General features: G+C 38.6%; 1 protein-coding gene across 5 annotated transcripts in view; it reads left to right on the forward strand.

The window, feature by feature from the left end:
* LOC145939600 (uncharacterized) overlaps positions 1 to 25,357 on the forward strand; it is a 405,991-nt gene that overhangs the window by 227,070 nt on the left and 153,564 nt on the right. For all 5 annotated transcript variants that reach the window (XM_083044035.1, XM_083044036.1, XM_083044040.1 and 2 more), the window contains one exon: positions 21,792 to 21,929. In XM_083044035.1, the coding sequence (XP_082900161.1) occupies positions 21,792 to 21,929 (138 nt within the window). The remainder of the gene's footprint in view (positions 1 to 21,791; positions 21,930 to 25,357) is intronic.

A 25,357-nucleotide genomic window follows, 5' to 3' on the forward strand; every position in this document is an offset into this window, starting at 1 on the left:
TGTGCGGCGGCGCTAATAAATAATTGGCTTATACGACGTATAAATTTCTACTCGTTGGGTCGGGATTTATCATAACGGAGGTCGCCTCTCTCGTATTTTTAGGATCGCGTTTAAGTCCCGCGTTTTCGAAGAGCACTCGCTTCTGGATCTGAATAGATTAGCCGCAGTATCCGAACCCGTGTGTGCTCTAATGCAGAATTATTTCGACGGATTACAGCAATCCTTGTTTTATGTGATTACATTCGAGACTTCTGCACCGACAAAACGATTTACTCACGAGCCTATAAATGTTCTTGGCGGTGAAATCCAGAAAGTCACAATTGAAATGTTTGATTAATCCAAAGCTTATAATTGATTAACAATATATGCACATCTTTGACATCTTTAATATTTTTAACATCTTTAATCTTTAAATTAAGACATTTGCCTAAATATATTTAAGAATATTTCTATTACTTAGTTTTTATAATTAATAAATTTTAAAGAATTAATTGTCATCGAGATAAAATATATTCACTCGGGATATACTCCAATATCAAATTGGTTTAAGATTTAATGAGAGAATTAGATAGAAATGACTATATATACGAAAATAAATAGATTGCAATAAACCGGAAGCGGCCGTGGATCTCGGAATTATATTTTTGCCATTGCATACAGCGAGTTTCCTGATTTTATCTGTTCTTACGAACAGAGAGTCTAGCAACTAGCAATTGAGAACTCGACTTCAGAAACGCCTGGAATCAAACGGTTATTGGTTCCTTCTAAGCGCAGGTGACTATTCGGGCCGGATCGTTTCTCGAGCGCGGAAAGCAAGAAGCCGAATCGTTTATGTCGATGCTTAAACTCGCAATCTTTCCCCATCCGGTTTCCCGAAGCTTCAAACTTTTAGACCTTCCTTGTAGTTGCCATTTTCCATTCAACCGAAGCATTCATGCTCCTTCTCCTTCGAAGTAATTCTACTCCGTTGGTTCTTTTTACGGACGCCGATACGAAAAAATTTAAGTTCGAAAAATTTCGCGAAAGACACGCGAGTTCTTCTCATACTCAAAGATCGAAAGACGCAGCGTCTTTCAGTAATCAAAGATTATATTTCGAATTTAAAGATAGAACGGCAAATACTTTGTATTTCACGTACCTCTCTTTATATAGAACGTCCCAAATTGCTATTCGCTTTTTCAGTTTAAAGATCCATTGACAAATCTCAGAGTCAATGAAGAAAATCTCTGAATATTGCTTTTCTCGTGAAAAACACGAGCGTTAAGAAAATTATGTTTTCTGATACTATGATTTTTATCGAAATTTTCTGAAATTTGAAAATTTTCGATCGATCATTCAAACTTGAAATTGAATGTAAAATGGCAATTTCCTATACTTATTGGAAAAGAAATTTGACCTCGCTATATTAACTCGAGTAATATGCGCAGCTCGGAGAATTTCACGATGAAATCCGATATTAAACTCCTATTTAGATCATACTTATCGATTCGTTTCGAGAGTTTATAATACTCAATTGCAATTTTACCGTACCAATTTTCGTTCTTTACGACGCGAGTTTCACGAGAAAACACGCTCTCCTCCTAAACTATATAATGTAGCTCCAAACTTTAGACTAACATAAAAAAAAATTTGAAACCGATATCGCATATCATTTATTGATATTCCGACTTTAAGAAAAATAAACAACTCTGTCGAAAGCTTCTACCGTCAAAGTAAAGCACATACAAACTTTGGATACAAAATACGAAATACGTATATCGAAAGGGTCGAAAGTTTTTTTTTCTTTTTAAACGGGGTATCGAGAGAGGGATCCGTCTTTGCGGAAAGGTGATTCAGAGACGATCGAGAACGTTAACTTCCGGGCGATTTGTCAGAGCCGAACCACAACGGCGCAGCCCGGTCCGATTCTCGCCCGCGCACGTTGCCATAAATCCTGGATTTTCATAAGTTTTTCTCTCTCTTCTCTCGAATTGGAGGTCCTTTACCCTCTCCATTCGTATCGTATCCCACGAGCGCTTTCGCCAAAATCGATCCGCGATATATCCTTCCTTTGCCTTTCTTCTTTCGTTCTTACTAATGCCGCGGAATCGCGGCTCTCGGAGAAAGAAAGACGGTGCGGAGAGATTTATCGAAGTTGCGGCTTGTTACGGGGGCTTTAGACTTTCGGCAGCAAGAGGTGGAGGATGGTGCTGCGCGCAGTTCGAGCTGTAGAGAGTCGAGCTCTGCCGAGAGAAGAAGAGAGGTGCTAGCGATTGATTAAGAGGGTCGTTTGTGCCAAGGAAATGCTACTTGAAACGGCACCGCTATCCGAGCCCATTCTCGGGCACGCCCGTTCCGCGCCCTCACTCCCTTCTTCCTTTCGTAGCATCACGCTCTCGCTGCAGGAAACGTTACGGCGAATCACTTCTAGACAATAAAGGGAAGATGGCAGAGTTTTTTCAAAGTCAAAATAGCTTAATTCTTATTATCACGAAAATTAGGAAACTTTAGATGAGACTCACAATTAGTTCATTTTTTAAATAATTGTGGAAGATTTATTTATATTAAAGTACTTAAATTTTTGTGTATTTAAAATTTTAAACAATCCCCCCCTCCTCTATATATATATAGGGTTATATCCCCTAAATTTATATCACAAATAATAGCGTCACGCGCGCATTGCGCTAATTATCTTCCGAATGAGTCACAGGTCTCCTGTTCTTGACTGTTGGATAACACAAGATTTGACAAATAGCGACAATATCCTTGTAAATCAATGCGGGTCAAAGGGCTGATACCATTCCAACCATTCAATATCGATTATATTGGGAACCTTACTCAAAGTACCGTTCGGTACTTAAGCGCGACAGTCTGACAGTGTAATAGGGTTTCCACAGTAGTGCGACAGTATCAATAATCAGACACATTGAAATTAATCCAGGCCTGACGATAATCGTAATACGGAAACACACCATTAAATCATCTTGGAGAATACTAACGAGACACATTCGTATATTATAAAACAGATTGATATTATTTGCATTTGTAATGTTTTTATATTAAAATTTCTATTATGATATTAAATGATATTAAAAATAAAACAGCGCGCGGGACAGAACGTGATATCGAAAGGAGTCAAAAGTTTCAAAGGTTTCAAAGTTTACAACGTCGTGTAAAACTTTATTGATAGTATAATTATAACTCTTGTATTTATAAATATTGCTACATATGTATATTATTATTTGTCAAGATATAAATTCAATTGTTAAGGCGGATCGCGCTATCGTTATAAGAAATCAGAAAAATATTTGGCTTGTACCGTGTTCAATACGTCGTATAAAATTATAAATTTCCAGAAAAATAATGTTTTTCTTGTCGACGAAAACAATAATACAGGCAGCTTTGAAGCTACTGTAGTTTATTTATTTACCTAGCATATCCATACGAGAAATGTGCACCATTCGAAAAATACCATAAGATTTTATTTCCGAAATAAACTTTCAAAATGTTACTTGTTTTTGCCTTTTATTTATTGTTCGAAGTTAAAAATTAAAAAGTCTTAGAGAAAGATATTGCATTAATAAAATTTTTTTTAAAAAGAAAAAAGATATATTTCACAAATTAACTACAGAATAGATAAAGGAACGAGAAATTTGGAACATTCTATTATATATTATATTTTTTATAGTATTCGTCTGTACATAATATAATTGAGCTAAAAACGCTAAATACTTTATGGGGCATCTCGAGGAGTCGCAAAACAGTAGAATCGTAGAATCGAACGGTATATTGCGGTGTAGCAGGACAAGGATAAGAATACCAAAACGCGTGTAATAGCTACGGTAATATCGTAAACCGGAAAAGAATGAAACTAAGCGCAATAAAGGAGCTGAAAACTCTCGGTGCAGGCAGGAGGAAGGGGCGATAAGTCTGAAATATGCCAGCGTTTTATTCGCGCCGTACGAATATCCGGCGTGAAGAAAGGCAACGGGGACAAACGCGAAGAGTGCTCCGGAAGAGGAGAGCGCGGTGAAGGAAAAAAGGGAGAGAATAGAGGCAGTGGATTTTGCATTGGAAAAAAAATGTCTGTGCGAAGTACACACAGCTTACACAGCGCGGCGGGGGTATGCAACAATTCCGCGGTAGCCGCATAAATAGAGATGAGAGAAGGAGGACGGGTGCTGTGGAAAAAAACCGGCAAAGGCCGAGATAGACAGAGAGGAAGAGTGAGAAAAATGGGGAAAGGTATGTACGCGCGCTTATGGAACTCGGAGGTGGAAAACTTTACAGCAAAAGAGAGAGATGAGAGAGAGAGAAAGAGAAGGGGGAGAGGAAGAGAGAGCAATTCTCGTTATAACTTTGGGGCCCCGCGGAAACTTAAACTGCTGCGAGCCGAACATGCAGAACTTTCGGTCGTTTTCCTACCCGGGACAATCGAGGGCGTCCGCTCTCTTTCCGTACACTTACTCTGTTTCCCGATTACCTCAGGTACGCGCACTGTCGTTATCGTCGTCATCCTTTCAGGAGAGACTGCTATACTTTTAATATGATCGAGAGAAACGCCTCACATATATATAAGTCGCCTTTTTCTGTAAACTCTTCTGTAACTTTTTGTAAATTGTAACTTTCGGCATAAAATACGCGTGCGTGGTTCACTCTCGCCGTGTAATTCAAACTTTATTCCATAAATTCAAAGACGGGTGCGAGCAAAGCTTAAATCAGAAATTGAGGCGACAAATTGGCGATTTACGTTTTTGAAAGTTACACTCGATTTTTTTATATTAAACCTTTTATTTAAAATGTAAAACAAGGAACGATTAAATATATAAATTTTCGTAAAAAATTTCGGAATATTCTACAAGATTTTTATCTAAAATTTTTTTATACGATGGCACGTACACTACTAAAATGTTACTATTGGCAATACATGTTGAAAAAGTTTTAACCTGAATCTGTGAACAACGTGTGCACCCTCACTTCGTTAAACTCACGCAGATCTGGTATTCGCGAAAATGCTGATTCCGCTTTAAGAAATGATGGTTCAAATTTTTCCGTGTTCGCAAAATTTGCCGTCTTTGCAACATCTAAAAACTTAGCGCTTGCTTTCCTTAGGTCTTCCCTTTTCCCTCCCTTCCCCAGAGCGACATTGTGAACTTCGAAACTCCTTTCGATATCACGTTCTGTCCCAGCAACCTGCGATCTACAACGTCCACGGAGAATTCGTTTAGCAGGCACGTTGCTTGCCCGCGCGCAATTCCATTTCTCACGAAATTGCGTCACGTGTCCCGTAGAGTGTTATTCGCCGATTCTTTCGTTTACCGCGATTGACTGAACAAATCGTGCGGTACTGATTGTCCGACACTCGTTCAATCTCGATTCAAACGGTTTTACTACTCGAAAATTCTGCTATTGTCAAAATTTGCTGCACATAATTGTACATGTAATTTTTTGTAATGTTATCTCGAAGAAATATGTATTTTCGTTGCATAGAAATTGTGATATAATAGACATATATTATTTCTTAAAATATATGTTTCATATTTTATATCTATTTATTATAGATTATCTTATAGCTACATTACATATATATTAGATAGCGTGATCTTTCTATAATTTTATGCTTTTTTCTTTTTTATACAGTTTGTTTATATTTTTCTATAAATCATATATTATAGTACAGTATAATGATTCGTCATCTTAAAATGTGATAAATTCAATTAATTGAGAAACCTTAATAATATTGGAAATTTGGCTAAATTAAGATAAATTGATGTACAAATTTATACAAATATACAATATAAAATGATATACCATTAAATAAGCGATATATATACATGTATATACATACATGTTATATATATATAAATATATATATCAGGAATATATTTATCAAAGATGGAGCTGTTGTATACTTGCACGTCAGTCTTGGTGCATTCAAGTCACGTCACTGCGCTTGTAGGTTTGGCGTTTGCAACGGAATAAGTGTGAATAACCCAGTCGCAATGATTTATGATATACGATGAATATTTATTGATAAATGATCCCGCGCGTTCGCGCCGGATCTATTTGATATTTTGCCGTGACGAGAACGCCGGATCGCGGAATGGCAGCTGGACGTTTTAGGGCGGAATGCGGCGCATAGTAAAATTGTTGTGATATCCGGCTCTACGTGGATCCCCGTCGCGTTGCGGTCGCGCGGACGAAACTACGTAAATTATGAACGCTGTTTGACTCCATGCCAGCTACACCCCATAACCGGCAACTGCCACGACCCCAACTTTGCACGTGCCCGGTATACGTGTGGAGGCGTGTACAAATACGCGGACGTTCGCTAGAGAAGCTACACGTGCGCGGAACTGTAACCAGGCAGAATAAATTTTCGCAGCGTCATACACGCCGCTCTGAGCATGACTAGCTAGGAAGTGACACTGTTCTTTCATGACGGACACAGTGATAATTATATAAAGTTGAATTTTTAATGCAAGAGTAATCTCTCTCAAATGTATATATGATCGTAATGATAAATCGATTAGAATATTTATCCAGGAAGTGAGCGAGGGTGTTAGATATTTGGCGTAGAAAATTGGATTAATGTAAAATTATTTTTCAATATTTACGCACATCTGAATATCGAGAACAAACATCCGACAGATATAAAATCTCCAAAGTACGTTTCATTAATCTCGTTTCTCGTGCGAGAAATTCGCGGCGCTCCTCTCGTTCGAGAATTCCGTATATTTTCTGTATATGTATATACCGTCGCGTCGGTACGAAGTCGAAATACAACAAAAGCAATCGTGGCGGCCGAGAAATAACAAGGATGATACGACGAGTTAGGTAAACCAAATGTTTACCCGCGATATACGGCAATATCCAATGGTGCTGAATGAACGGACGAATCGATTTTGCCCACACATTGCGGAACCGCGTCGAAAATAATAAAAGGACCAACGGAGCTTGCAATTTATACTCGGTGGGGGGACTGGGGCTCGGTGGAGAATGTCTCAACGAAATATCCCCCAACCGAGGGAGAGAGTGTATTCCCGACCGAGAGATAAAGGCGCCGTGGCCGACGAACAAGCCACCCGTATACATTCAGGGTGTGCGCTTTTAGCGCCGATCGCGCGATCGCTAACTAAAAAGGGATCAAAGGGCAGAGAGCGCAGACGTATCAGACGCGTATTTTTGCCGCCGCGATTACTTTTTACAACGGCGCTTTTCATCGAGGCTCGACGTTCCGTTTCGGCCACCGGAAAACCGTTATCGGATGTTTCCGAAAAAAACTGCATTCTGCGAATGTTTTTTATAATATATGTCGTATACAGGAGGAGTAATTATTATATATTTCTTATAGAGAATTATCGATATCTCAAAATATTCTAAATAAAATATCTGAGAGAAAAATTGGTGGCACTGCATATATATGAATATATGGCGCCTTTTGTTATTTATATTTATTTCTGTCGCAATATAATATATGCTTCTTCTAATTGCAAAATATATCATACTTTTTCTCATTCGTGAAATCGTTTTATCAGTATTTCTTCATAAGTCTCTTATCTTTGCGCGCAAAGTACATATATTTGGAATATTTAGGTCATACTTTAATATGCTAATCTATAGCGCATCGCGTTGATTTTGCCACCGTAAAGACGGATCATCGAAATTCGTGCTAGACCAACGCAACGGCGGATTATTACGTTTTTCTCATTAGAAGAAAGCGCGATGCTGACGAGAGAAAAGCCTGGAGAAGGTTTGACGCTTCAACGTAAAGGACAGCCGGTGGTAGAAAATTAGTCTGCAAAATTTCTCCCGGAATTTACATCGTAAATTAAAGTTTGTACGCAAATGAATCTGCATCCCTTCCTCCCTTTTCCTATTTTCCCTTTTCGCCACCCCCCAGCCGACTCGCCGAAACGAATTCTTCCCTCTTTCGAGTTTCGGCATGCGCGGTCTCGAGATTAATCCGAAAATAACGAGCTGTACACAAAAAAAGATTCCCCTCGTCGCACGTCAACCGTAATATCCATCATTCGTTCAAAGACGCATCGACGTGTACACGACACACTGTGCTCGTAATCATGTCCGAATTTTTTTACATGTTACATATACACGCACACACACATACACTTACCGTAAACGCACGGACTTTTATTTACATTACTTTCATGTCTATGCCTATTTTGTTTCAGTTATTTATTGTTATTTTTTTATTTATATTTTTTTATGCACATCGCCGTGTTATTTTTCCCTGATAATAGTTACACTTCCTGAATAATAAATGCGAATAATTAAAATATCCATCGTTAATTATCTGCATAACGAAAGATAAGAAAATAGGCAAAAATAAAATTTAATAATAGATATATTTATAGATTATTACATTTGAAATATCATCGCCTGTAAAAGCCGCGCATCTGTAACTTCTTTTATATAATTTCGTAATCCTTTTCTCTTATCTCTATTCTCTTTTATAAAATAATTCACGATTGGAGCTGTAATTTGCGCGCCAAAAATTGACGGCCGACTTATCGATATTCGAGCGCGTAATCTTCAAACAGATCCATTTTCTGATCTGCAAAACCTACCTATCGGCCAGGTTACGGGTTGTCAGTATTAGCGGCAGCAGCGCCTGAGTCAATATTGATACGGGCGCATGATGAAACCGGAGACTCCTATCCGTTTGTGCATTCTGGATATTGAATTCTGTCGTTCCGATCGAATCTTCCAGGGTCGCGGTTACGGCAACTCGTCGCTCGAGCAATTCGAATCGGCAGTTTATCGCTCCTGGAACGGTCGTTAAGTGCACACTCCGCAGGGAATGGCGGCCGATCTCGCGATTATCGGATCGATTTGCGTCAAGTCCCTTGATGGTTGTCGCGGAAATTCTCCAGAGCGCACGGTGACGGCAGAGGTCGTCGTAGTAATCATACATTAATTACGTACAATCCATGATCTGCTTAAGCATGTGACGATGATCGATAATGCGCGTGACGATAGTCATTCGAGGCGAACACGGCGACCTTAACTACGTTTACACTTGCTGACACACTTCCATAATTTTTTATTATGTTTCGGCATGCAACAAATGACAGTTTAGTTTCAATTATAAGAATCAATTCGATAGGCGTTAAGCCGACACTTAGTCGCACGTGTTAATTTATGAAACGAACGGAGCTTCTGATATAAATTTTTTTGTAAGTCTTTGCAATATATATATCCTCGTATTTATTATATCAAGTTGATTTTGAAATTTTGATTGGAACTAGTCAGACACGAGAAAATTGTGCGCCAATTGTCACTCTATAAATGAATTGATCCTTTCTCTCTCTACATATATCTCTCTCTTTTGCAACTAAAAGATCTGAACACAAATTTCCATAAAGCCATAATTTTTTTGAACAACCTGGCTATCGCATTTACCATACCGAGCACCAACGAGTAATCCTTCGATCCCACTCGCCCTTTTATCTCGAATTTTTCTCGCGGTTGCATACTCCGCTGTTGCGGTAGCGAAATTTGATTGCCATCGTTACAGTTCACACATGCACTTTGCGCATACATGAATATTCCGCGCGCTGTTAACAACGGTATTCCACGCTCCGCTGCATCCTGGGACGCTTCAAAAGAACGGAAACCACCTCCACTATATCGATCGTCCTGAATAGTGTTCGGCAGAAGCCCCTACTTTGCCGAATAAGTCTAAGTAATAGGTAGCATAATCGCTATTTCGCTAGTACGATTCAACGGCCATCATTTATGCAAAACTTACGGACAGATATAAAGCCTGAAATAGACGGAACGAAAGAGAGAGAGATTATTTCGAAATGGAAATATCATACGTAATTCTAGAGAATTATGTATTATTTAAAGTTTCTATATAAATTCTACTCTCTTTTCCTGTAAAAAATATCTTTATGAAATTCACTTTATTATCTTTCAATTTTATGATAAACTCTATAAAATCTTTTAAAGTCGCAAATAATGAAATTTAATTAGTAACGTGTGTGTTATTAGCTATATAATATAAATAAATATTGCATCGGGCAAAATACCGATATATTCTATTGAGGAGATTGTTAGAGAAGCGAACAATTAACTGCAGCGATTGTCGAACGACTGAGCTCTCTGAACAACCATTTAGCAGCCAGTACGAGAATAAGTTAGGAATCCCGTTTCGTCTGATTTGGACTTCCGATAAAGAGTATCGTCGTACGCGGTACGGTTTAAATTTGAATTAACCCGCGACCAAGAGATTCGCGGACAAAGCTACCGTGCGGTATTAAGCCATTAAACTGTAACGAGAGTTGATTAAGTGTGCCGAGGTTGCAGACGACCGAGAGATCGGACGCAAAAAAAAAAAAGAAAAGAAAAAAATAGCCGGTGGTAACGCGCGCGCGAGATCTGGGAGGCAACGGGAAAGGAGAGCCGGAAGGGTACCGCCGAGCTTTTCCCGTACCATGTCGGCCTAATGAAAATTTACGGATCCTCCATCGACGCGATAAAGTCCACCGCGTCATTACCATTGCCTCGCGGCTCGTTACGGCGTTTATTTAGCCGCGACTCTTTTCCCGAGACCGAAAAGAACGGCGCGCGTTCGTGTACCGAACGTTTAAACTCGGATTTAATCTAATGAGAGTTTACGACGACAGGGAAATAGAGTTCACTTAGAAATCGCGCGATAGATCGGAGATTACGTTGGCGATTCGATATGACGAACACGAACGCGTGTAGTAAGCGTGAACTGTCTAATTAATCTTGTCGCGAAAGAGAAATTAATTGAAAGATTAATATTTGCATTTGTTTGTGAGCAGTTTTTTCAATATTTCAAAGAGATTGTACGATTAAAAAATATCTCGAGCGAGAGCGAAAGATCGCTATTGTAGGATTTAACTACCCCTCTTTCGTCACAATTTTTTCTCGTTCGACAATTATGGAAATTTCGACTGTGGTTAACAATACTCAAAGACGAATCAAAGAACGACAATGCATATATGTGTCGGAATTGCAAAAGAACCGGGCGTTCGGGGATCCTTTGTTATTTTCGAGAGGATTATTCCAAGTACATGTTCACGGGCGTGTTTCCATATAGGATACGATATATTCGAGCGATATGTATATATATATATATATATATATATATATATATATATGTATAGATTTATTTGGAAGCGTTAGAGGGATGCGGTGGAAGGAGGATCAACGATAAATCCGGCTCGCCGAATAAATATTCCGAATCGAGACTCGGTCGAACGTGCGGAATCTGCGCGCGCGTTCGCGGAATTATTTTCACGCGCGCCAAACCGGACTTTAATTTGCGATAGTGACTGCCACAAGCTCAAAGGGATGCCGACGCTCCCTCCCTCTCTCTTCTACACGACCTGCTCGATTTAATTAATGTTCGTTGCATAGCCGGACGCGGGACGCGCGAGCCACGTTATATAGCGAGACACGCTCATCCTTTCGCATGGATGATGATTACGGAAAAGACCCTCGAGAACGTGCGTGTGAATATTGTATGTATGTATGAATCTGCATAAATATAACTACAATTACGCGCGAACGAAAATTGCATTTTTATAATAACATAATACGTCATTTAATAAATGAGATGTCTCGTTATATCTTCCCCCGATTATTTAACTTTCGGACATACGTTGTGCTTCGCTTTTTAAAAAGTTCTGGTCGCATGAAATCGTCATTTTTAGAATTAAATGTAACAATACTAATATATAAGTTTACAATTTACTATAATTCTAATAAATGATTTTTTTTATTGGAAAGGGGAGAAAGAAATAATATTGATAATTAAGAAATATCATCTTCAATTATTTTGGCAAGCTGCATTACAGATCTTAGAATTGATTTCGTGAAATTTATACAAATGGGCTATAGATCTTCGAGATTTGATTTCATTTAAATACGTTTGCCAGAGTCAAAATCATTTTTACGAGTTTAGAATGGCAAAAGTATATATTTTTTTTTACGCGATTGAGACATTCATACCGCGAAACGTTTTAGGCAAACGACTAGGTTATCTCGATAGATAAACCGAATGTGTAGATGGAGGAATATGGGACAATTCCGGGCATTTGAGAATTCCCGGCATTTGAAAATTTAAATATCCTCGAATTCAGTTACCCATTCACGTTCTTCTCGCGTCGCATTATATATCCCCTTCTATCTTACATCCCCCCTCGTTAAATGGTCTCGTTTATGATTCTTCAGTTACATTTGGCATGCATACGGCCATTTCTAAGCAGCACTTTCTATAATCTATTCCCCGGGGTCATTTCGTTACATCGCAGTTAAATGTACCTGTTATGGCATCTGCTTTACACTGAAGCATTCGGGAATATAAACCATTACGAGTTAAGATAATGGAAAAATAAAAATTAATACAATTTTTAACAAATTATTTTTTAGAGAATCTATGAAAATTTTAAAGTGAAATAAAATATATATTTAATAATTTTTTATATTATTGTCAACGAAAACAATCTGTGTACTTAGAATTTCAAAATTAAAATTTAAAAAATTACCACATATTTTAATCATTTGTGATAATTCTGCTCGTCAATGATTTTATTATTGTAATGAAAGGTTAATAATAATATATTGTCAACATATGTTAAAAATAAATAGCTGGCTTTTGACAAGAGTAAAAATATTTTGTGAGCAAATACTCTTTAAAATAAATAAATGATTTCTGCCGCTAAATGGTATATAGAAATATTATTTATTATTTATAATATCATCTAGTATTTATAATAGATTTTTATGCTGGTTTGTTTTTTTTTCTGCTAGTAAAATTTGCTGTAGACTTTACAAGCAAAAAAAAGATAGAGAAAGTTTATAAAAAAAAGGAAGAAATAAAAGAACTACTTCAACGGATGCTTCGAGCGAACCGTGGCAAGCGAGGTTGACACAGACGGAATTTTTAACGAAACTTCCTTCACTTTCGAAAGAGAGCCACTTGTAAACAGCCCGATGTGGCTTAACGTGTGTACTGATCCACTTGAGAGGATATAAGTTCCACTTAATTTCTCTTCAACGTCTTGAACGCGACGAAAGAGCATAGTGAAAATATTTTTCTTCCCTTCGTGCATCTTATGAACTTTCCCCACCTGCTCATAATAGAAAGTGCATTATCAAGCAGTATTATCGTGTGAATTTCAGTTAATTTTTTTATATATATACATATATATATATATATATATATATATATATATATATATATATTCGCGTATTCACTTTCGATGCAGAAAGAAACGTGGAAAACGCATTAAATATAAATATTACATATATTTTTAACGAATCTTTTAGAATACTTTAGTGAATATTCTTTATATTATAATTTATAATGAACAATTCGCATATATGTATATCAATATCTGTTTTAAGGATTTTTAATTTGCACATCGATAAAGGACATGAAACAAATTTTTTCCTAAAACTCATTAATCGCCTGCGAATGAACACATTCGCGAGCAATTTCGGGGAGTAGAAAAATCCACTTTTCTTCGAATTCTACAGGGATTTTGTGCGACTGGCAACTGTTTAAGGGGATAAGGAAGCGCTATCGAAAAAAGAAAGAGAAAGACAGAAAGAAAATGAGAGAGAAAAAAAGACGCGTATAGGGAGAGAGAGCCCGGACTCATTTAAATGTACGATACACTTCGTCTCTTATCACATTATGGTAAATACAGGGTATACTCTTCTTTCTCTGTCGACTCTGCGGGGAGAACGAAGAGGGAGAACGGCTGCACCGCTGATTGCAAATTGACTTCGCTACCGAAATAATACTGGCGAGCACACGTGTTACTTGCAATTCTTATTGCGCGAAGTTCGTTACGGATTTCCTTCGCTTCTGTCTTTCTTTGCGCAAACACATGCACGCATCGCTACGTGTTTTATCCAGTATCTGCATTCATGCATGTGTGCGGCTAACGGGCTGCGGGAATATCCCGCACGATTTACTTCCCAATTTGCTGATTTAGTGAGAGCTCTATCATTTCGTTGTGCGCCACTCGTTTCCATGATCTCTCTTCTCTCTTTCTCTCTCTCTCTCTCTTTATTGAGAGAGAAATGCGGGTTGCCCGGTAAAATTGCTTCATCAACGATCGCCGTGTGCGCGTGCGTTTAATTATCAAAATGTCATTTGCGCACTCCGGGATAGGAAGAATATTATATGTATGTAGCACTCGTTAGCGATCGATGATATCATTCAACGCCTTCGGCTAGCTTTTATATACGATCTAAGAGAGTTCTTTGAAAAATTCAATTCGGATAACATCCCAAGAGCTCGATTGGTGAATTCTAAATGTATGTATCAATACGCAATATGTACATATTTCGATTGCATAAACATTAAATTTTGCGTAACTTTTGCAAATTGATTTTTTTTAAATATCCTTTTCAAAAGATTTTTAATATTTAATCGATATATCTCACACGACTTTTCGACTTTTTATTAAAACTAAAAAATTTCGAAATATAGAATAATTGATGCACAAACTTCTCTCTCTGATAAATTGCAAATGTTTGAATGTACGTTTCAAAGTTGTATTTAAAAAAATACCAAGTGTTTTTTACTACTTCTATACTATGTCATACGCATATTTTTACAAAAGAAACAAGGCGGATGAAATGACCGATAACTATCAGCACTAACTTTGCGGAGAAACATCGCCGCATTGTCCATTTCGGGGCGTGTCCGGCGCTCGTTCTGAATCTGAATACGTTTCACGGTCGCTCGAGCTCGAAAATTGGCTCCATGAGTCCTGCGAAATTCAACGGCGCGTAGGTGTCGGAGAACATTAAAAGGCGCTTTCAGCCCCTGTGCGAGGCGCGAACTAACGAGCTACCCCTTCCCGGGGAGGAAGGGCGTCCGGGATGGAGGCTGGCGTCGCACAGCCTCGGAAATTGTGTCGCTGCATCGATGCGAAAATGTTTAATCGACAATCACGGCTCGATTGTCGTCCGTCCTACGTAACCGCCTTAATTGCGGCGCGTTAATTATAACGGTATGATTATTGGACCGTGAACGTGATTACCGGAGCGCGTGTCTGCGATGATTAACTCGTCTTTGTGAGGGTGAGCCGAATCAAAATTGCCTTGGCTTCAAAATCCTGACATTAGAATCGGTAAAGATATTAAAAGTATACGAAATGTGCAATGTCAATTTATAGTTTAGAGGATACTGTAGCATAGTGTAATAATGGATTGATTTACATTTGGCTAAATATTTATTAATAAATTCTAAATACTTTTGATAAATCAACATTTATGATAATTCGACAATACTTTGCTTTTCTGTATCGAGTGCTTTTGACTTGATTTTCTTTTCAACATTTTAATAAATATTGAAAATTTGTTTCACGATAACGAACGAAATTAATGTATAGGAAGTAGACAGGAAATTTAAATGCAAAATATGTATGTTAAGACTATCATTTTATTACATAATTATACTCCACACAATCTTAGCTACCGGCAAGTTACATTCACACGAGTCGTGAAATTATTTTCGCCGTCCTATATAGTCATTCTCTTTAACCATACGAAGGTACTAAGACTCTTAATTAAGCGCGAACATCATCTCGCGTGACGAAGAGCGTTGCAAAGACAAAGATCGCCACAAATCGACGGGATCTCAAGGATTTCTTGGAGGTTTTGCCACAGCTTCGCAGCTGCTACGGCATGGCTGCTGGTGCGGTGAGGAGAGTACCAAATTTAAGTTCTAGTGAGAGAGAGAGAGAGAGAGAGAGAGAGAGAGGTACATTGAGGGTACGGCCGAGATAATGGCGGCGGCTTACGCCGCACAAAGGCAGGGGTGGATGCTGAGGCCGCACCCGAGGTCGGACTCGTAACGCGACACTTGTGCGCGACGGCTTAAGTTTCGTAATACCGCTCTCGGGTGACTGTGATACAGAAGATACGACCGCGCCATCATCGGTAGAGAGAGCGGGGAAGAAGGGACCATGCGGAAGACTTAATACAATTTGCATATCCTCGGTTATACGCCGCGCCTTTGGCGACCTTCATCGCCATGGATTCGCGAATTCTCGCGTTCGGAGAGGGTGGCTTTCTACTACCGCTTTCCACCCCCTTGAGTATCGGCCGCGCGACGAAAATGACAAGAGCAAGGGAAAATAGCGCGAGCGCGAGCTGATAAAGCGGGCTTTAAACTTGCTGCATCGAGTGCTGTTGATTCAGCTAAGCGGCGGCGATAACGCGTTTCCGCGCTTCGTTGTGTATCCTCTCTTCGGTGTTTAATTAACTTTCGAATTATCAACTTTCGAAGCTTTCGAGCTCGCGACGTCACGACGTGCATTGGATTCCGAGAGCTTGCTTGTAAAAACAATTACGGAAAATGCATATATCGCGTTGTAAATGTTTCGATGCAGGAACGGGAAGTTTTATGATTGTAGGGCTTTTTTAAATACCCATACAGATAAACAGATATATCTGAGTACTGAAAGAAAAATCACGTGTTTTTAAACTTGCTCTGTTTTATTAAAAGAGATTATTTTGTTGAAAATATTCAGAGTTTCAAATTATGCCGCAATCGAATCCGCTCACTTCCTCTTACTTTCAATCGACCGGAAGAACGTATTCCTTAATTTGCAACTGGTTTGCCGAATATCGAGTTTTCATTAATTATTCTCGGGTCTCTCTCCCTCTTGTCGAACCCATCGAATTGCGCGAATTCGCGCAAATACGCCGGGGATTGCGAGTAATTACGAGCACGAATAAACGCGAGACGAGTCGGTGTCGCTTATAATTAAACGCATTCCTCTCTCTTTCGGTGTTCTCTCGTCGGAAATAAAATTTGGAAGAACTTGAATATCAGCTGAGGCGCACTCGCGCATTTGCATCCGCGCGCGGAATTTCGGTCGATCTGCGAGATAAACGAGCGCATTTATGTCCGCGTCCCGCCGTAAAATAAGCGGCGGTTCTATTTACCGAACGCTGAAATATGACGCTTTTAATGAAATTATATCCAACGACCGAAAACCGAGCGATCGCGGATAGATGCGCGTGTTCGGGGTTACTGTACATCGTTTTGGTCTGCTTTTTACCGGAATTATTTCGCACAATTATTATATACTATATGTTTATTATCTCATGCCAGTAACGCATAAAATTTAACGAACAAATGTTATGCATATTATTATTTTACCATTATTTTTAATAGTTATTAAGTAGTCGTATCATATTTTTTTTGAATTTTTATATCCAGAATATTTTTAAAAAAATCCTTGATCCTTCAATGTTTGATACGTTTACAATGTTCATGTTTGAAATGTAACACGTCGATCTCACGTGAAACTTTCGCAGTGATGCGAGAATCGAACGTTAAAAACATTCAACTCGATATACCAGTGCCGAATTTTGGCACATTGGAAGGATATACACGCGAATGCGAGGATTAACCGATCGACGGGTCGAGCTATCAGAATCGGTGATAGGAAGAGCCGGGGATCTCCATCAAACTGATAACGCATATTCGCGTAATGCGTCGACAGCGAGGGGGATAGAGGGGCGGGAGAGTGGGACATGGCTGCAAAAGGATGGGCGCTGCAAGGTAAACGATATTTGCGTGGCTGGAAGATCGATAGCAATTTAGCCACCCTTCGCCGTTCTGAACGAACACCTCCCGGGGGCGGCGTGGTGGTGCAGAGAGAGAGCCGCATCATCCCCCTAGTCCCCTTCCTATCTATCCTCCGTCGTCCCCTAGTCGTCGCCACGTAGGTACGTCCACCATCGCCACCGCTTCCTTCCTCTTGCCAGCCTTCCTCCCGTGGCCTAGTCAGGACTCATCCATATACATCGAGAAAATTAATATCTGGGCTTCGTCGGGCTCGTTCGCGCGCGCTGTGAATAAACTTGGTTGCGCCACCCGGGTTTCCGATTCGCAACCCACCCTCTCGCTCTTCCGGTGCCTCTCTTCCGCCCCTTTCTCACGCCGGCAGCGATCAACGTCGTGTGGCTTCCTCTCTCCTCTCGTTCCGTCGCTTTCTCGCCCCGCGCGAATGGCTCTCATGCCTGACTGCACCGACGTCGTTTAGCGTCAGCTTCAGTTAAATAAATTTTCCTCTGTTATTTCAGTATCCTTTAGAGTATGGTGCTGTTATAGGAAAATTGCGGAGCACATAGTAATATATTTCTTCACTTGTATTATTGTATATTACACAGTGTGTATTAAATATCCAATATTTAATACACTACAAAAATATTTTAATATCTTGACATTTTCTAATATAACGTGACTCAATCGTGAGGTTTGCTTCGAGCACTACGTGTTGCACGTTAGCGGCAAAATACATTCATAATATGCAACTCTGATAAGCAAAACCGGGCATCGGGTTGATGAATAACAACGGCAAGAGAATTGCATTTTTCTTTGGCGCTTTCTTTCGAAAGACGCGCAACCGCCATTTTCCATTACGCGTAATCCTTCCTTTATTACTTGCAGAAGGCCGCGGTAATACGCCCGTTCTTCGAAGCTAAATGTATCGCTACGATGATTAATAGGTGGTGAATAAAGGGAACAAAAATTTAATTTTAAACTGTAACACGAGCTCGTATGCATCAGGCTTCTATTTTATTTCGTATGAAGACTCTATATATTAATATACATATATATCGTACATGTTTATTATATCTTTAGATTCTCATTTCATTGTTTGAAAGTCTAAAATCGTCTCTCTTTCTCTTCATCATTAATATTCAATTAAATATATTATTTTTTTCCATCGCAATTTTCAAGAAAGCTCGAATTTCTTGATTTATGTTGATTACATTCGAGAGGGTGAATATACGCGCGAGGCTTTCGACACTTAATTTGCATCAATATCCGATCCTTCGTCACGTCGCGTATTTTTCGCAAGCACGATCGCAATCACCCTCCTTCGTCATTCTGCCACACGTCGACGTTGTAACTAGGCATAACGTCCGGCGTAGCCGTTGCGCATGCCGCTTATATTTACATATTTAACTAACCCAACGGTGCGCGCATTAACACAAACACAGACGGATAATCCGGAATATATTAATCCGCGGCGGGCGCATACCATCGCTTTGAATTAACGCGAATATTCCTATGTAAGCCCTCGCACGCGCTGCAACGTCGAATCGGACGAGTGCACCACCCCGCATGCATATTGCAGGTATGTTAATGCGCTTTCTCCTCCTGTCTCTCTCTCTCTTATCCTCTTCGATCTCGCAGCATAGCCGTTCTCTCGGTGCAGCTGGATGCGCACTTTAATGACGTAAGTGGAGAACAAGGGCGAGGAACGACATCGCTAACGTGGTATTGTGTCAGACTCTCTCTCTCTTTCTCTCTCCGAGTGTACTAATTTATCTTCCAGGGAGAGTGGAATGCATCGGAAATAAATCATATTAACGCGGGGATAAACAAGTGTCACTTTAAATAAAGTACTCTTTTGCGCGATGACAACATGTTGTCCTTCACTTTTTTATTTTGGCCATATATTTCTGAGAAAAATAATAATTTTTGTTTGAGAGAGAGTTTATTTTCAATTATTTAAATATTTTTAATAAACAATTGCATGTAATATCATTGATACGTATACATGTATCTGCACATATATGATATTATTATGCGATATTATATTAGGTATAATATATTGGGATTAATATGCGTGTCAATATTATTATCGTATATAAAATAAATATCAATATAATGCCAATATCTATTTGAGGTTTTCGCAGAAAATGATATTTGTTCACCGCACGAACTAACTATTATTATCGGTATTTTATTGACTGCTACGTTAATTGACTGACCTGAGGGAATGCGATTTCGCGTTATTATTAAGGCTTATTAGAGGATATATATTGATATATCCTCTAGACAATATTACTCGATCGGATCAACGTTCGCATTGTGTATCGATATTTTGCGATATATTTTCCGCGAATCCGAAGATGTGTAAGCCCGATGATGATGAGAGGAAGGGTCGAAGAGTCATAGAGAAAGGACGGAGTTTCCGTAAGCCGCTTTCGTCCGCGTACCCCCCGGGGGGATTTAAGTCTCGACTCGCGCAGATCAAATTGTCGTCAAATATTTACGGGTGCGGGGCCATTCGTCGTGCGGTGTTTCGAGTATGTCGTAACTTGGCCCCGCACTTGCCACGTCTGCGCGAATCGGACGGACTCGCGATGGATGATGATGCCACGACGCTATACTCCTTTTGCGTCGTCACGCGTCCGCCGAACGCGTCCTTTGAATCTTAATAAGTCATAAAATCGTAGCGAATTAATTCTCGATTCTTCTTATCGAAGGGACGAACACATCTTTTTTTGCTGATTCCGATTTTTTATGGATCGTAATCATTTTACAGAGTCTTTTAGGGATACTCTTCGTTTTATTTATCCTCGCATCGAATGCATAATGTTCATATAAATTTCATTTAAATAATAGCAATTTTTTTAATCTACATATGTATAGAGAAAAGAATGCATAATAATACGATATTGTGACGAAATGCAATTTGATAAATAATTCCAAGATTCTGCACAAAATTTTATGAAAGAATAACTTTGAACATCTGTGTATGTATTGAGAAAATTAAATAAATGTAAGCTCGTCGTATTTTTAATAGAGGAAATTTCTAAAATTTATTGCTTTCTTTAAATTCTTTTTTTTTATCTTCTCTGCATTTATTGATTAGAAATTTAAATGATTATGTACGCGTTCTGGATAATTAAAACATGACGATGATCATCTTACGCGATTCAATATTGTTTGGTCGAAATATCGTTAACTAAGAAACGTGACGGGATTAAACTTAATGTAAGTGGGATACCCTAAAATGCACAAAGTTTGGTGCGCAGCCATTTTGGCCGTATCGCGGAAACCATCCGGAGTCTCGAGAGATCTCCACTGTCTGCGAGATCTTTCAAGTGTGCTCCAGTGTTGTTGCCGTGTAGTGGCGAGATATGCGAAAGATATGCAAGCTACGTTGCTCTAGTGCAGCTGAGAAATTCTCGTTTAGTTCGTAACAGATAATTTTATCACGCGCTAATAATATAGTGAAAATGCATATAGATAGATATTTTTGAATTTTCACAGATATGTATGCAATATATTTTTAAGAATTTAAATTTGTAAAATAACTGGAATGTTTCTTTTTTTTCGACAGGATCTAAAAACATGTAGAATTTTTTTCTTCATTCTTCAGATACTTGCTATAATTTATATGTTAATATATTAGATCGCTTTTCTTTTATTTCTACAAATTGATAAAATATTGATATATAAAAATATAAAAGAATATGTATAAAAGAATATAAAAGAATCGATAATCACATATTTGCGAACGCTATGCAAACAATTTGTACGCATCGCGCTTATTAAGCAGTTTATTTTCATGATACGAAGAAATTTAACACTCGAAGAATCTTGTTCATTTGTTGACACCGCTCGTTGTTGACGTCCGTCAATCGCAAGGTCGCGCAGGCTGTCATTGAGACGTTCAACGTCAGCTTCAGTTGGTCGTGTTCTCTCAGTCGAGCATGTACTATTCCGTACTATGTTACTACCAATTTTGTATCCATATCGTTGTCTTTATCTCAATCGAGTAAGAGTCATCTCTAATTCGTTTGATAAGCGAAAAATTACTTAAAAGAGTTAAGTTAGATTAGGTAACCAATTAATTTTAACAATTCTAATAATTATCAATCTTGTATTTGTAATTAAAGCTGGCTGATTTTACTTGAATAAAAGAAATTGTCATTACACATGAAGCTAATCTTGCCAATATTTTGTTTTCGTGTTTCAGGAAACGGAAACTTAGAGTTGTTCGATAGTGAGAGCGGGCCGGACCTCACGCTATCACCTCAAACCTTCACGTCAACGGCGGAGGCCTTCATCAATGACAATAGCGACAGTCTCGGGGTTCCAGGAGACAACGACACCGGTGAGTAGACTTTGATTTCAAATATATGCGACAGAGATCGATCAATTAATTATATGTATATATTATATCGGAAACGAAGGAACCTCGATATTTTTGTATTGGAAAAATGATTATTTTTATATCCATTCAAAATAGATGAATGGAGACGAAACTTAATAATTGACCGATGAGCGAAACGAGTTTTGATATACGAGATATGTAGGTATATATAAAATCGTGCGCGCAAGGGTGAAAAAAATGTTTTCACGTCCAATTTTCCGGCGTGCTGACTACGAAATTTCGGAGCAGCGCTTAGCGCGTCTCCCCATAATCGAGATGCGTAAATTCGACTTAGGGCAAGACGATGAATTATAGGATAACTGCGACAATGCAATTCGCGTGACAATGATTTTAACGTGCGACTTCCCGTAATTCGATTTAATTCAATCTGCGAGAGTGCAAAACGTCGATGGGGCGCCGAGTCGTTAAGCGACGGAACACGGGACAATGCATTAACGTAATTGTTGCTCTCCTCGTCAGCGGCACGTAGGAGAACAGCGGTTATAACTAGTTCGAACAAGTCGGGACGGGAGGGGAAGCCGTTGTCGCGCGTATGCCGCGGCACATAATGCCTATTGTTTCCGACAAGTATAAGGGACTACCGTCGGGACAGTCGTGCACAAGTGCAATGCTCGCGCATTGTTTCTTGGGGAAATGTTGAGGGACAATAAGGGCCAACCGCCGGGTACAACAGTAATATCAATTATTACATTTCACTGCACGAGTAAAGATAACCGTTAATTCAATGCATCTAAAGAGAACGCATAATAAAATTTCAGATACACTCGGAGAATCTTTTTTTGTTTATTATTTTATATAATATTTATTGAAGAAAAAAATTTATATTATATATGATTTTTTTAAATAAAAGAGTATATTATTTTTTATTCAATCAAATATGATGTGAATGTGGTGGAATCGAGAACAGCTTGCAAATAGCGTGCTCGCTTTTCGAAACTGTCAGAAGTGCTTACTGAATTAGCAATTTAATTTCTATTTCCTAACACGTGTGGTGCTTTTAAACTTTTGGCACAATTATATTTAAATCATCCATTTGCTTTGCGAAATGTGTTATATACACGCACTCGGCCTTTGATATTAATTTATAAACAGCAGCTTTCAACAAACGTGTTCCAACGAATTGCTAACGTTTACGTAATACGATGCAAGACGTTGCAGTTTGTACCTCTTAGCTACGTCATTAATATCATAGTGCACCTCACGTATGAATTCTGACGAATATCGCAGGTTGAGGATCCGAGCCAAAAATCATAATTAAATGCGTATCAAAACACGTGTTTTGCATAAACTGTTTTCCGAGAAGTGTTATTTTTCACGCGTACGGTATGACTGTCATTAATTATACGAGGAATATTGATTTAGCGTATGCATTTCGTTGAGACACGATATTATCCCGTGGCGTATTATGAATCAGCTGATTAATGTCATTCTATTCGTTTTGTTAATTTCGCCTGATCGTGAAACGTGAAACTATTTTATTATTTTCTTTCACTATTTTATCACACGCTTTATTATTTGAGTTCTAAATTTTATATATACATATTGTTTATAAAAAAGTTTATATTTGCTCCAATATGCGATGTATGATATTTCAAAATGTTTGTATCAAACTTTCAAGTGTGTGCGTGTTCTTGAAAAAATTAAGAGTCACGACATTTAAATGTACAGAAAAACGTGAATTTTCGCGATCTTTGAATTTGATATATTTTATTAATCAAGTCACTTTCAGATTAAAAAATTTAATAAAGAGTCTATTTGAAATGAATCGAAGAATAAGATTAAATTTCTAAATCTTAAAACTGTTCGATTTTAAAGTTACGTAACTTTGCGACTTAAATCTTTCGATTTAAATGAAATAGATATTATGCAAATAAATTCGCATAGAGTTTGAACGCTTTCCATTTCACTTTACAACTGGTCCTCTTATTCTCCATATTTTGCGACATAGGGACATTTGTCCGTCTCCTCTATTACTCTTTAGTCTTCGTATATATATATATATATATTATGGTAGATTTATTGGAGTCGGTTTGCGAGGGGGTGAAATGTGCGAGGAAGTCGGCGCCGCATTTTGCCGCCAAACTCCTCCAAACGAGCGCGGTCGGCGCAGCTCTCTTTGTGGAATATGTGTGTATGCGTATATGCACATACGAATTGGATATAACTTTTGCGCGAGTATAAGTTCGTTAGAACAATTTCGCGTCGAGCGGGTGTTACCTATGCGATGCGATGCTACGCGACGGTGCGGAGAGGCCGCAGAGCTTCCGGAGCGGAAGGCCGCACGGGTACGCGTGGCTCGCCTATGAATAAATCTCATCGCGGTGAGACGATATTTGCATATATCGTCTGGCACGAGACACCTCAAGTATCGTTTGCGCAACTATAGTGTGACACGCAATAAACACCGTGTTTACTTTATGTACATAAAAATATAAATAGGAATAAAATGCTCCGAATATTTCTCTCTTTCGTCGAGACAAAGATAAAGATAATTAAAGATAGAAAAATAACACGTTTATTAAATAACGTTTCGTAAAATATAATGTAGTAAAACATAAGATGTGAAGGGGAGCAAAGTGTGAGTTTCTCATTGAATATCAATGAAATTTTACTGATTCTCAGTTTAAGAGAGTATATATCTACAAATTCATACCGCAGTTTTTGGATTAATATTTTTGTTTTATATCGGATTATATACCGTTAATTATGTTTATATTAGAAACGAAAGGAATGATGGTAAGCGTATAAAACTTGGCGAAGAAAGTTCGTTTTTGTGGTCTTCGTAATCCGATATACACTGATTGCGGGTCGCGGAAACGAATGGAACGAGCCGAACAGCTGGTTAGTTTGCGATAGCTCCGTTATTCTTGAGACAATACCGTGAACTGGATCGTAAGAAGGGAAGAGCTCAATCGCAGTCGAACGTGATGTAGTTTACTTTGAAGCACTGATGGCATTCGATACTGTCAAGTCGCGAGATGTATGCTGTTTTTATCCGCTTGCTAAATCGATCCCTGCTACGATGAATGCTAATTTTGTTCGTTCGATTAAATAATTCGTCAATTTTTTTTTAGAAGAAGATTGGGAACATTTTATGCATAATAATGTAATAATACTGTGCCATATTGTTTGCGCGCTGATTATCATGAAAGAACATGCAAACGAGACAAAAATATCTTATATGTTTCTATATATTTTTTAACGAGCATTCTTGGACTTTTTTTAAATTAGAAGAGAATAAAAACCAGTTTAAGAAACTTCGGATTATTTTATTTTAGTTTCGATAACACGAACATGAGAGGGAAACGAGAAAGACTGGCGACCATATAATGGCGTGACGCATTCGCGATCGATATAACGCTGCCGGC

Source organism: Prenolepis imparis, unplaced genomic scaffold, assembly GCF_030444845.1.
Source record: "Prenolepis imparis isolate NDT839.2.m4 unplaced genomic scaffold, iyPreImpa1.0 SCAF_8, whole genome shotgun sequence".
In the NCBI taxonomy this organism is placed as follows: domain Eukaryota; kingdom Metazoa; phylum Arthropoda; class Insecta; order Hymenoptera; family Formicidae; genus Prenolepis; species Prenolepis imparis.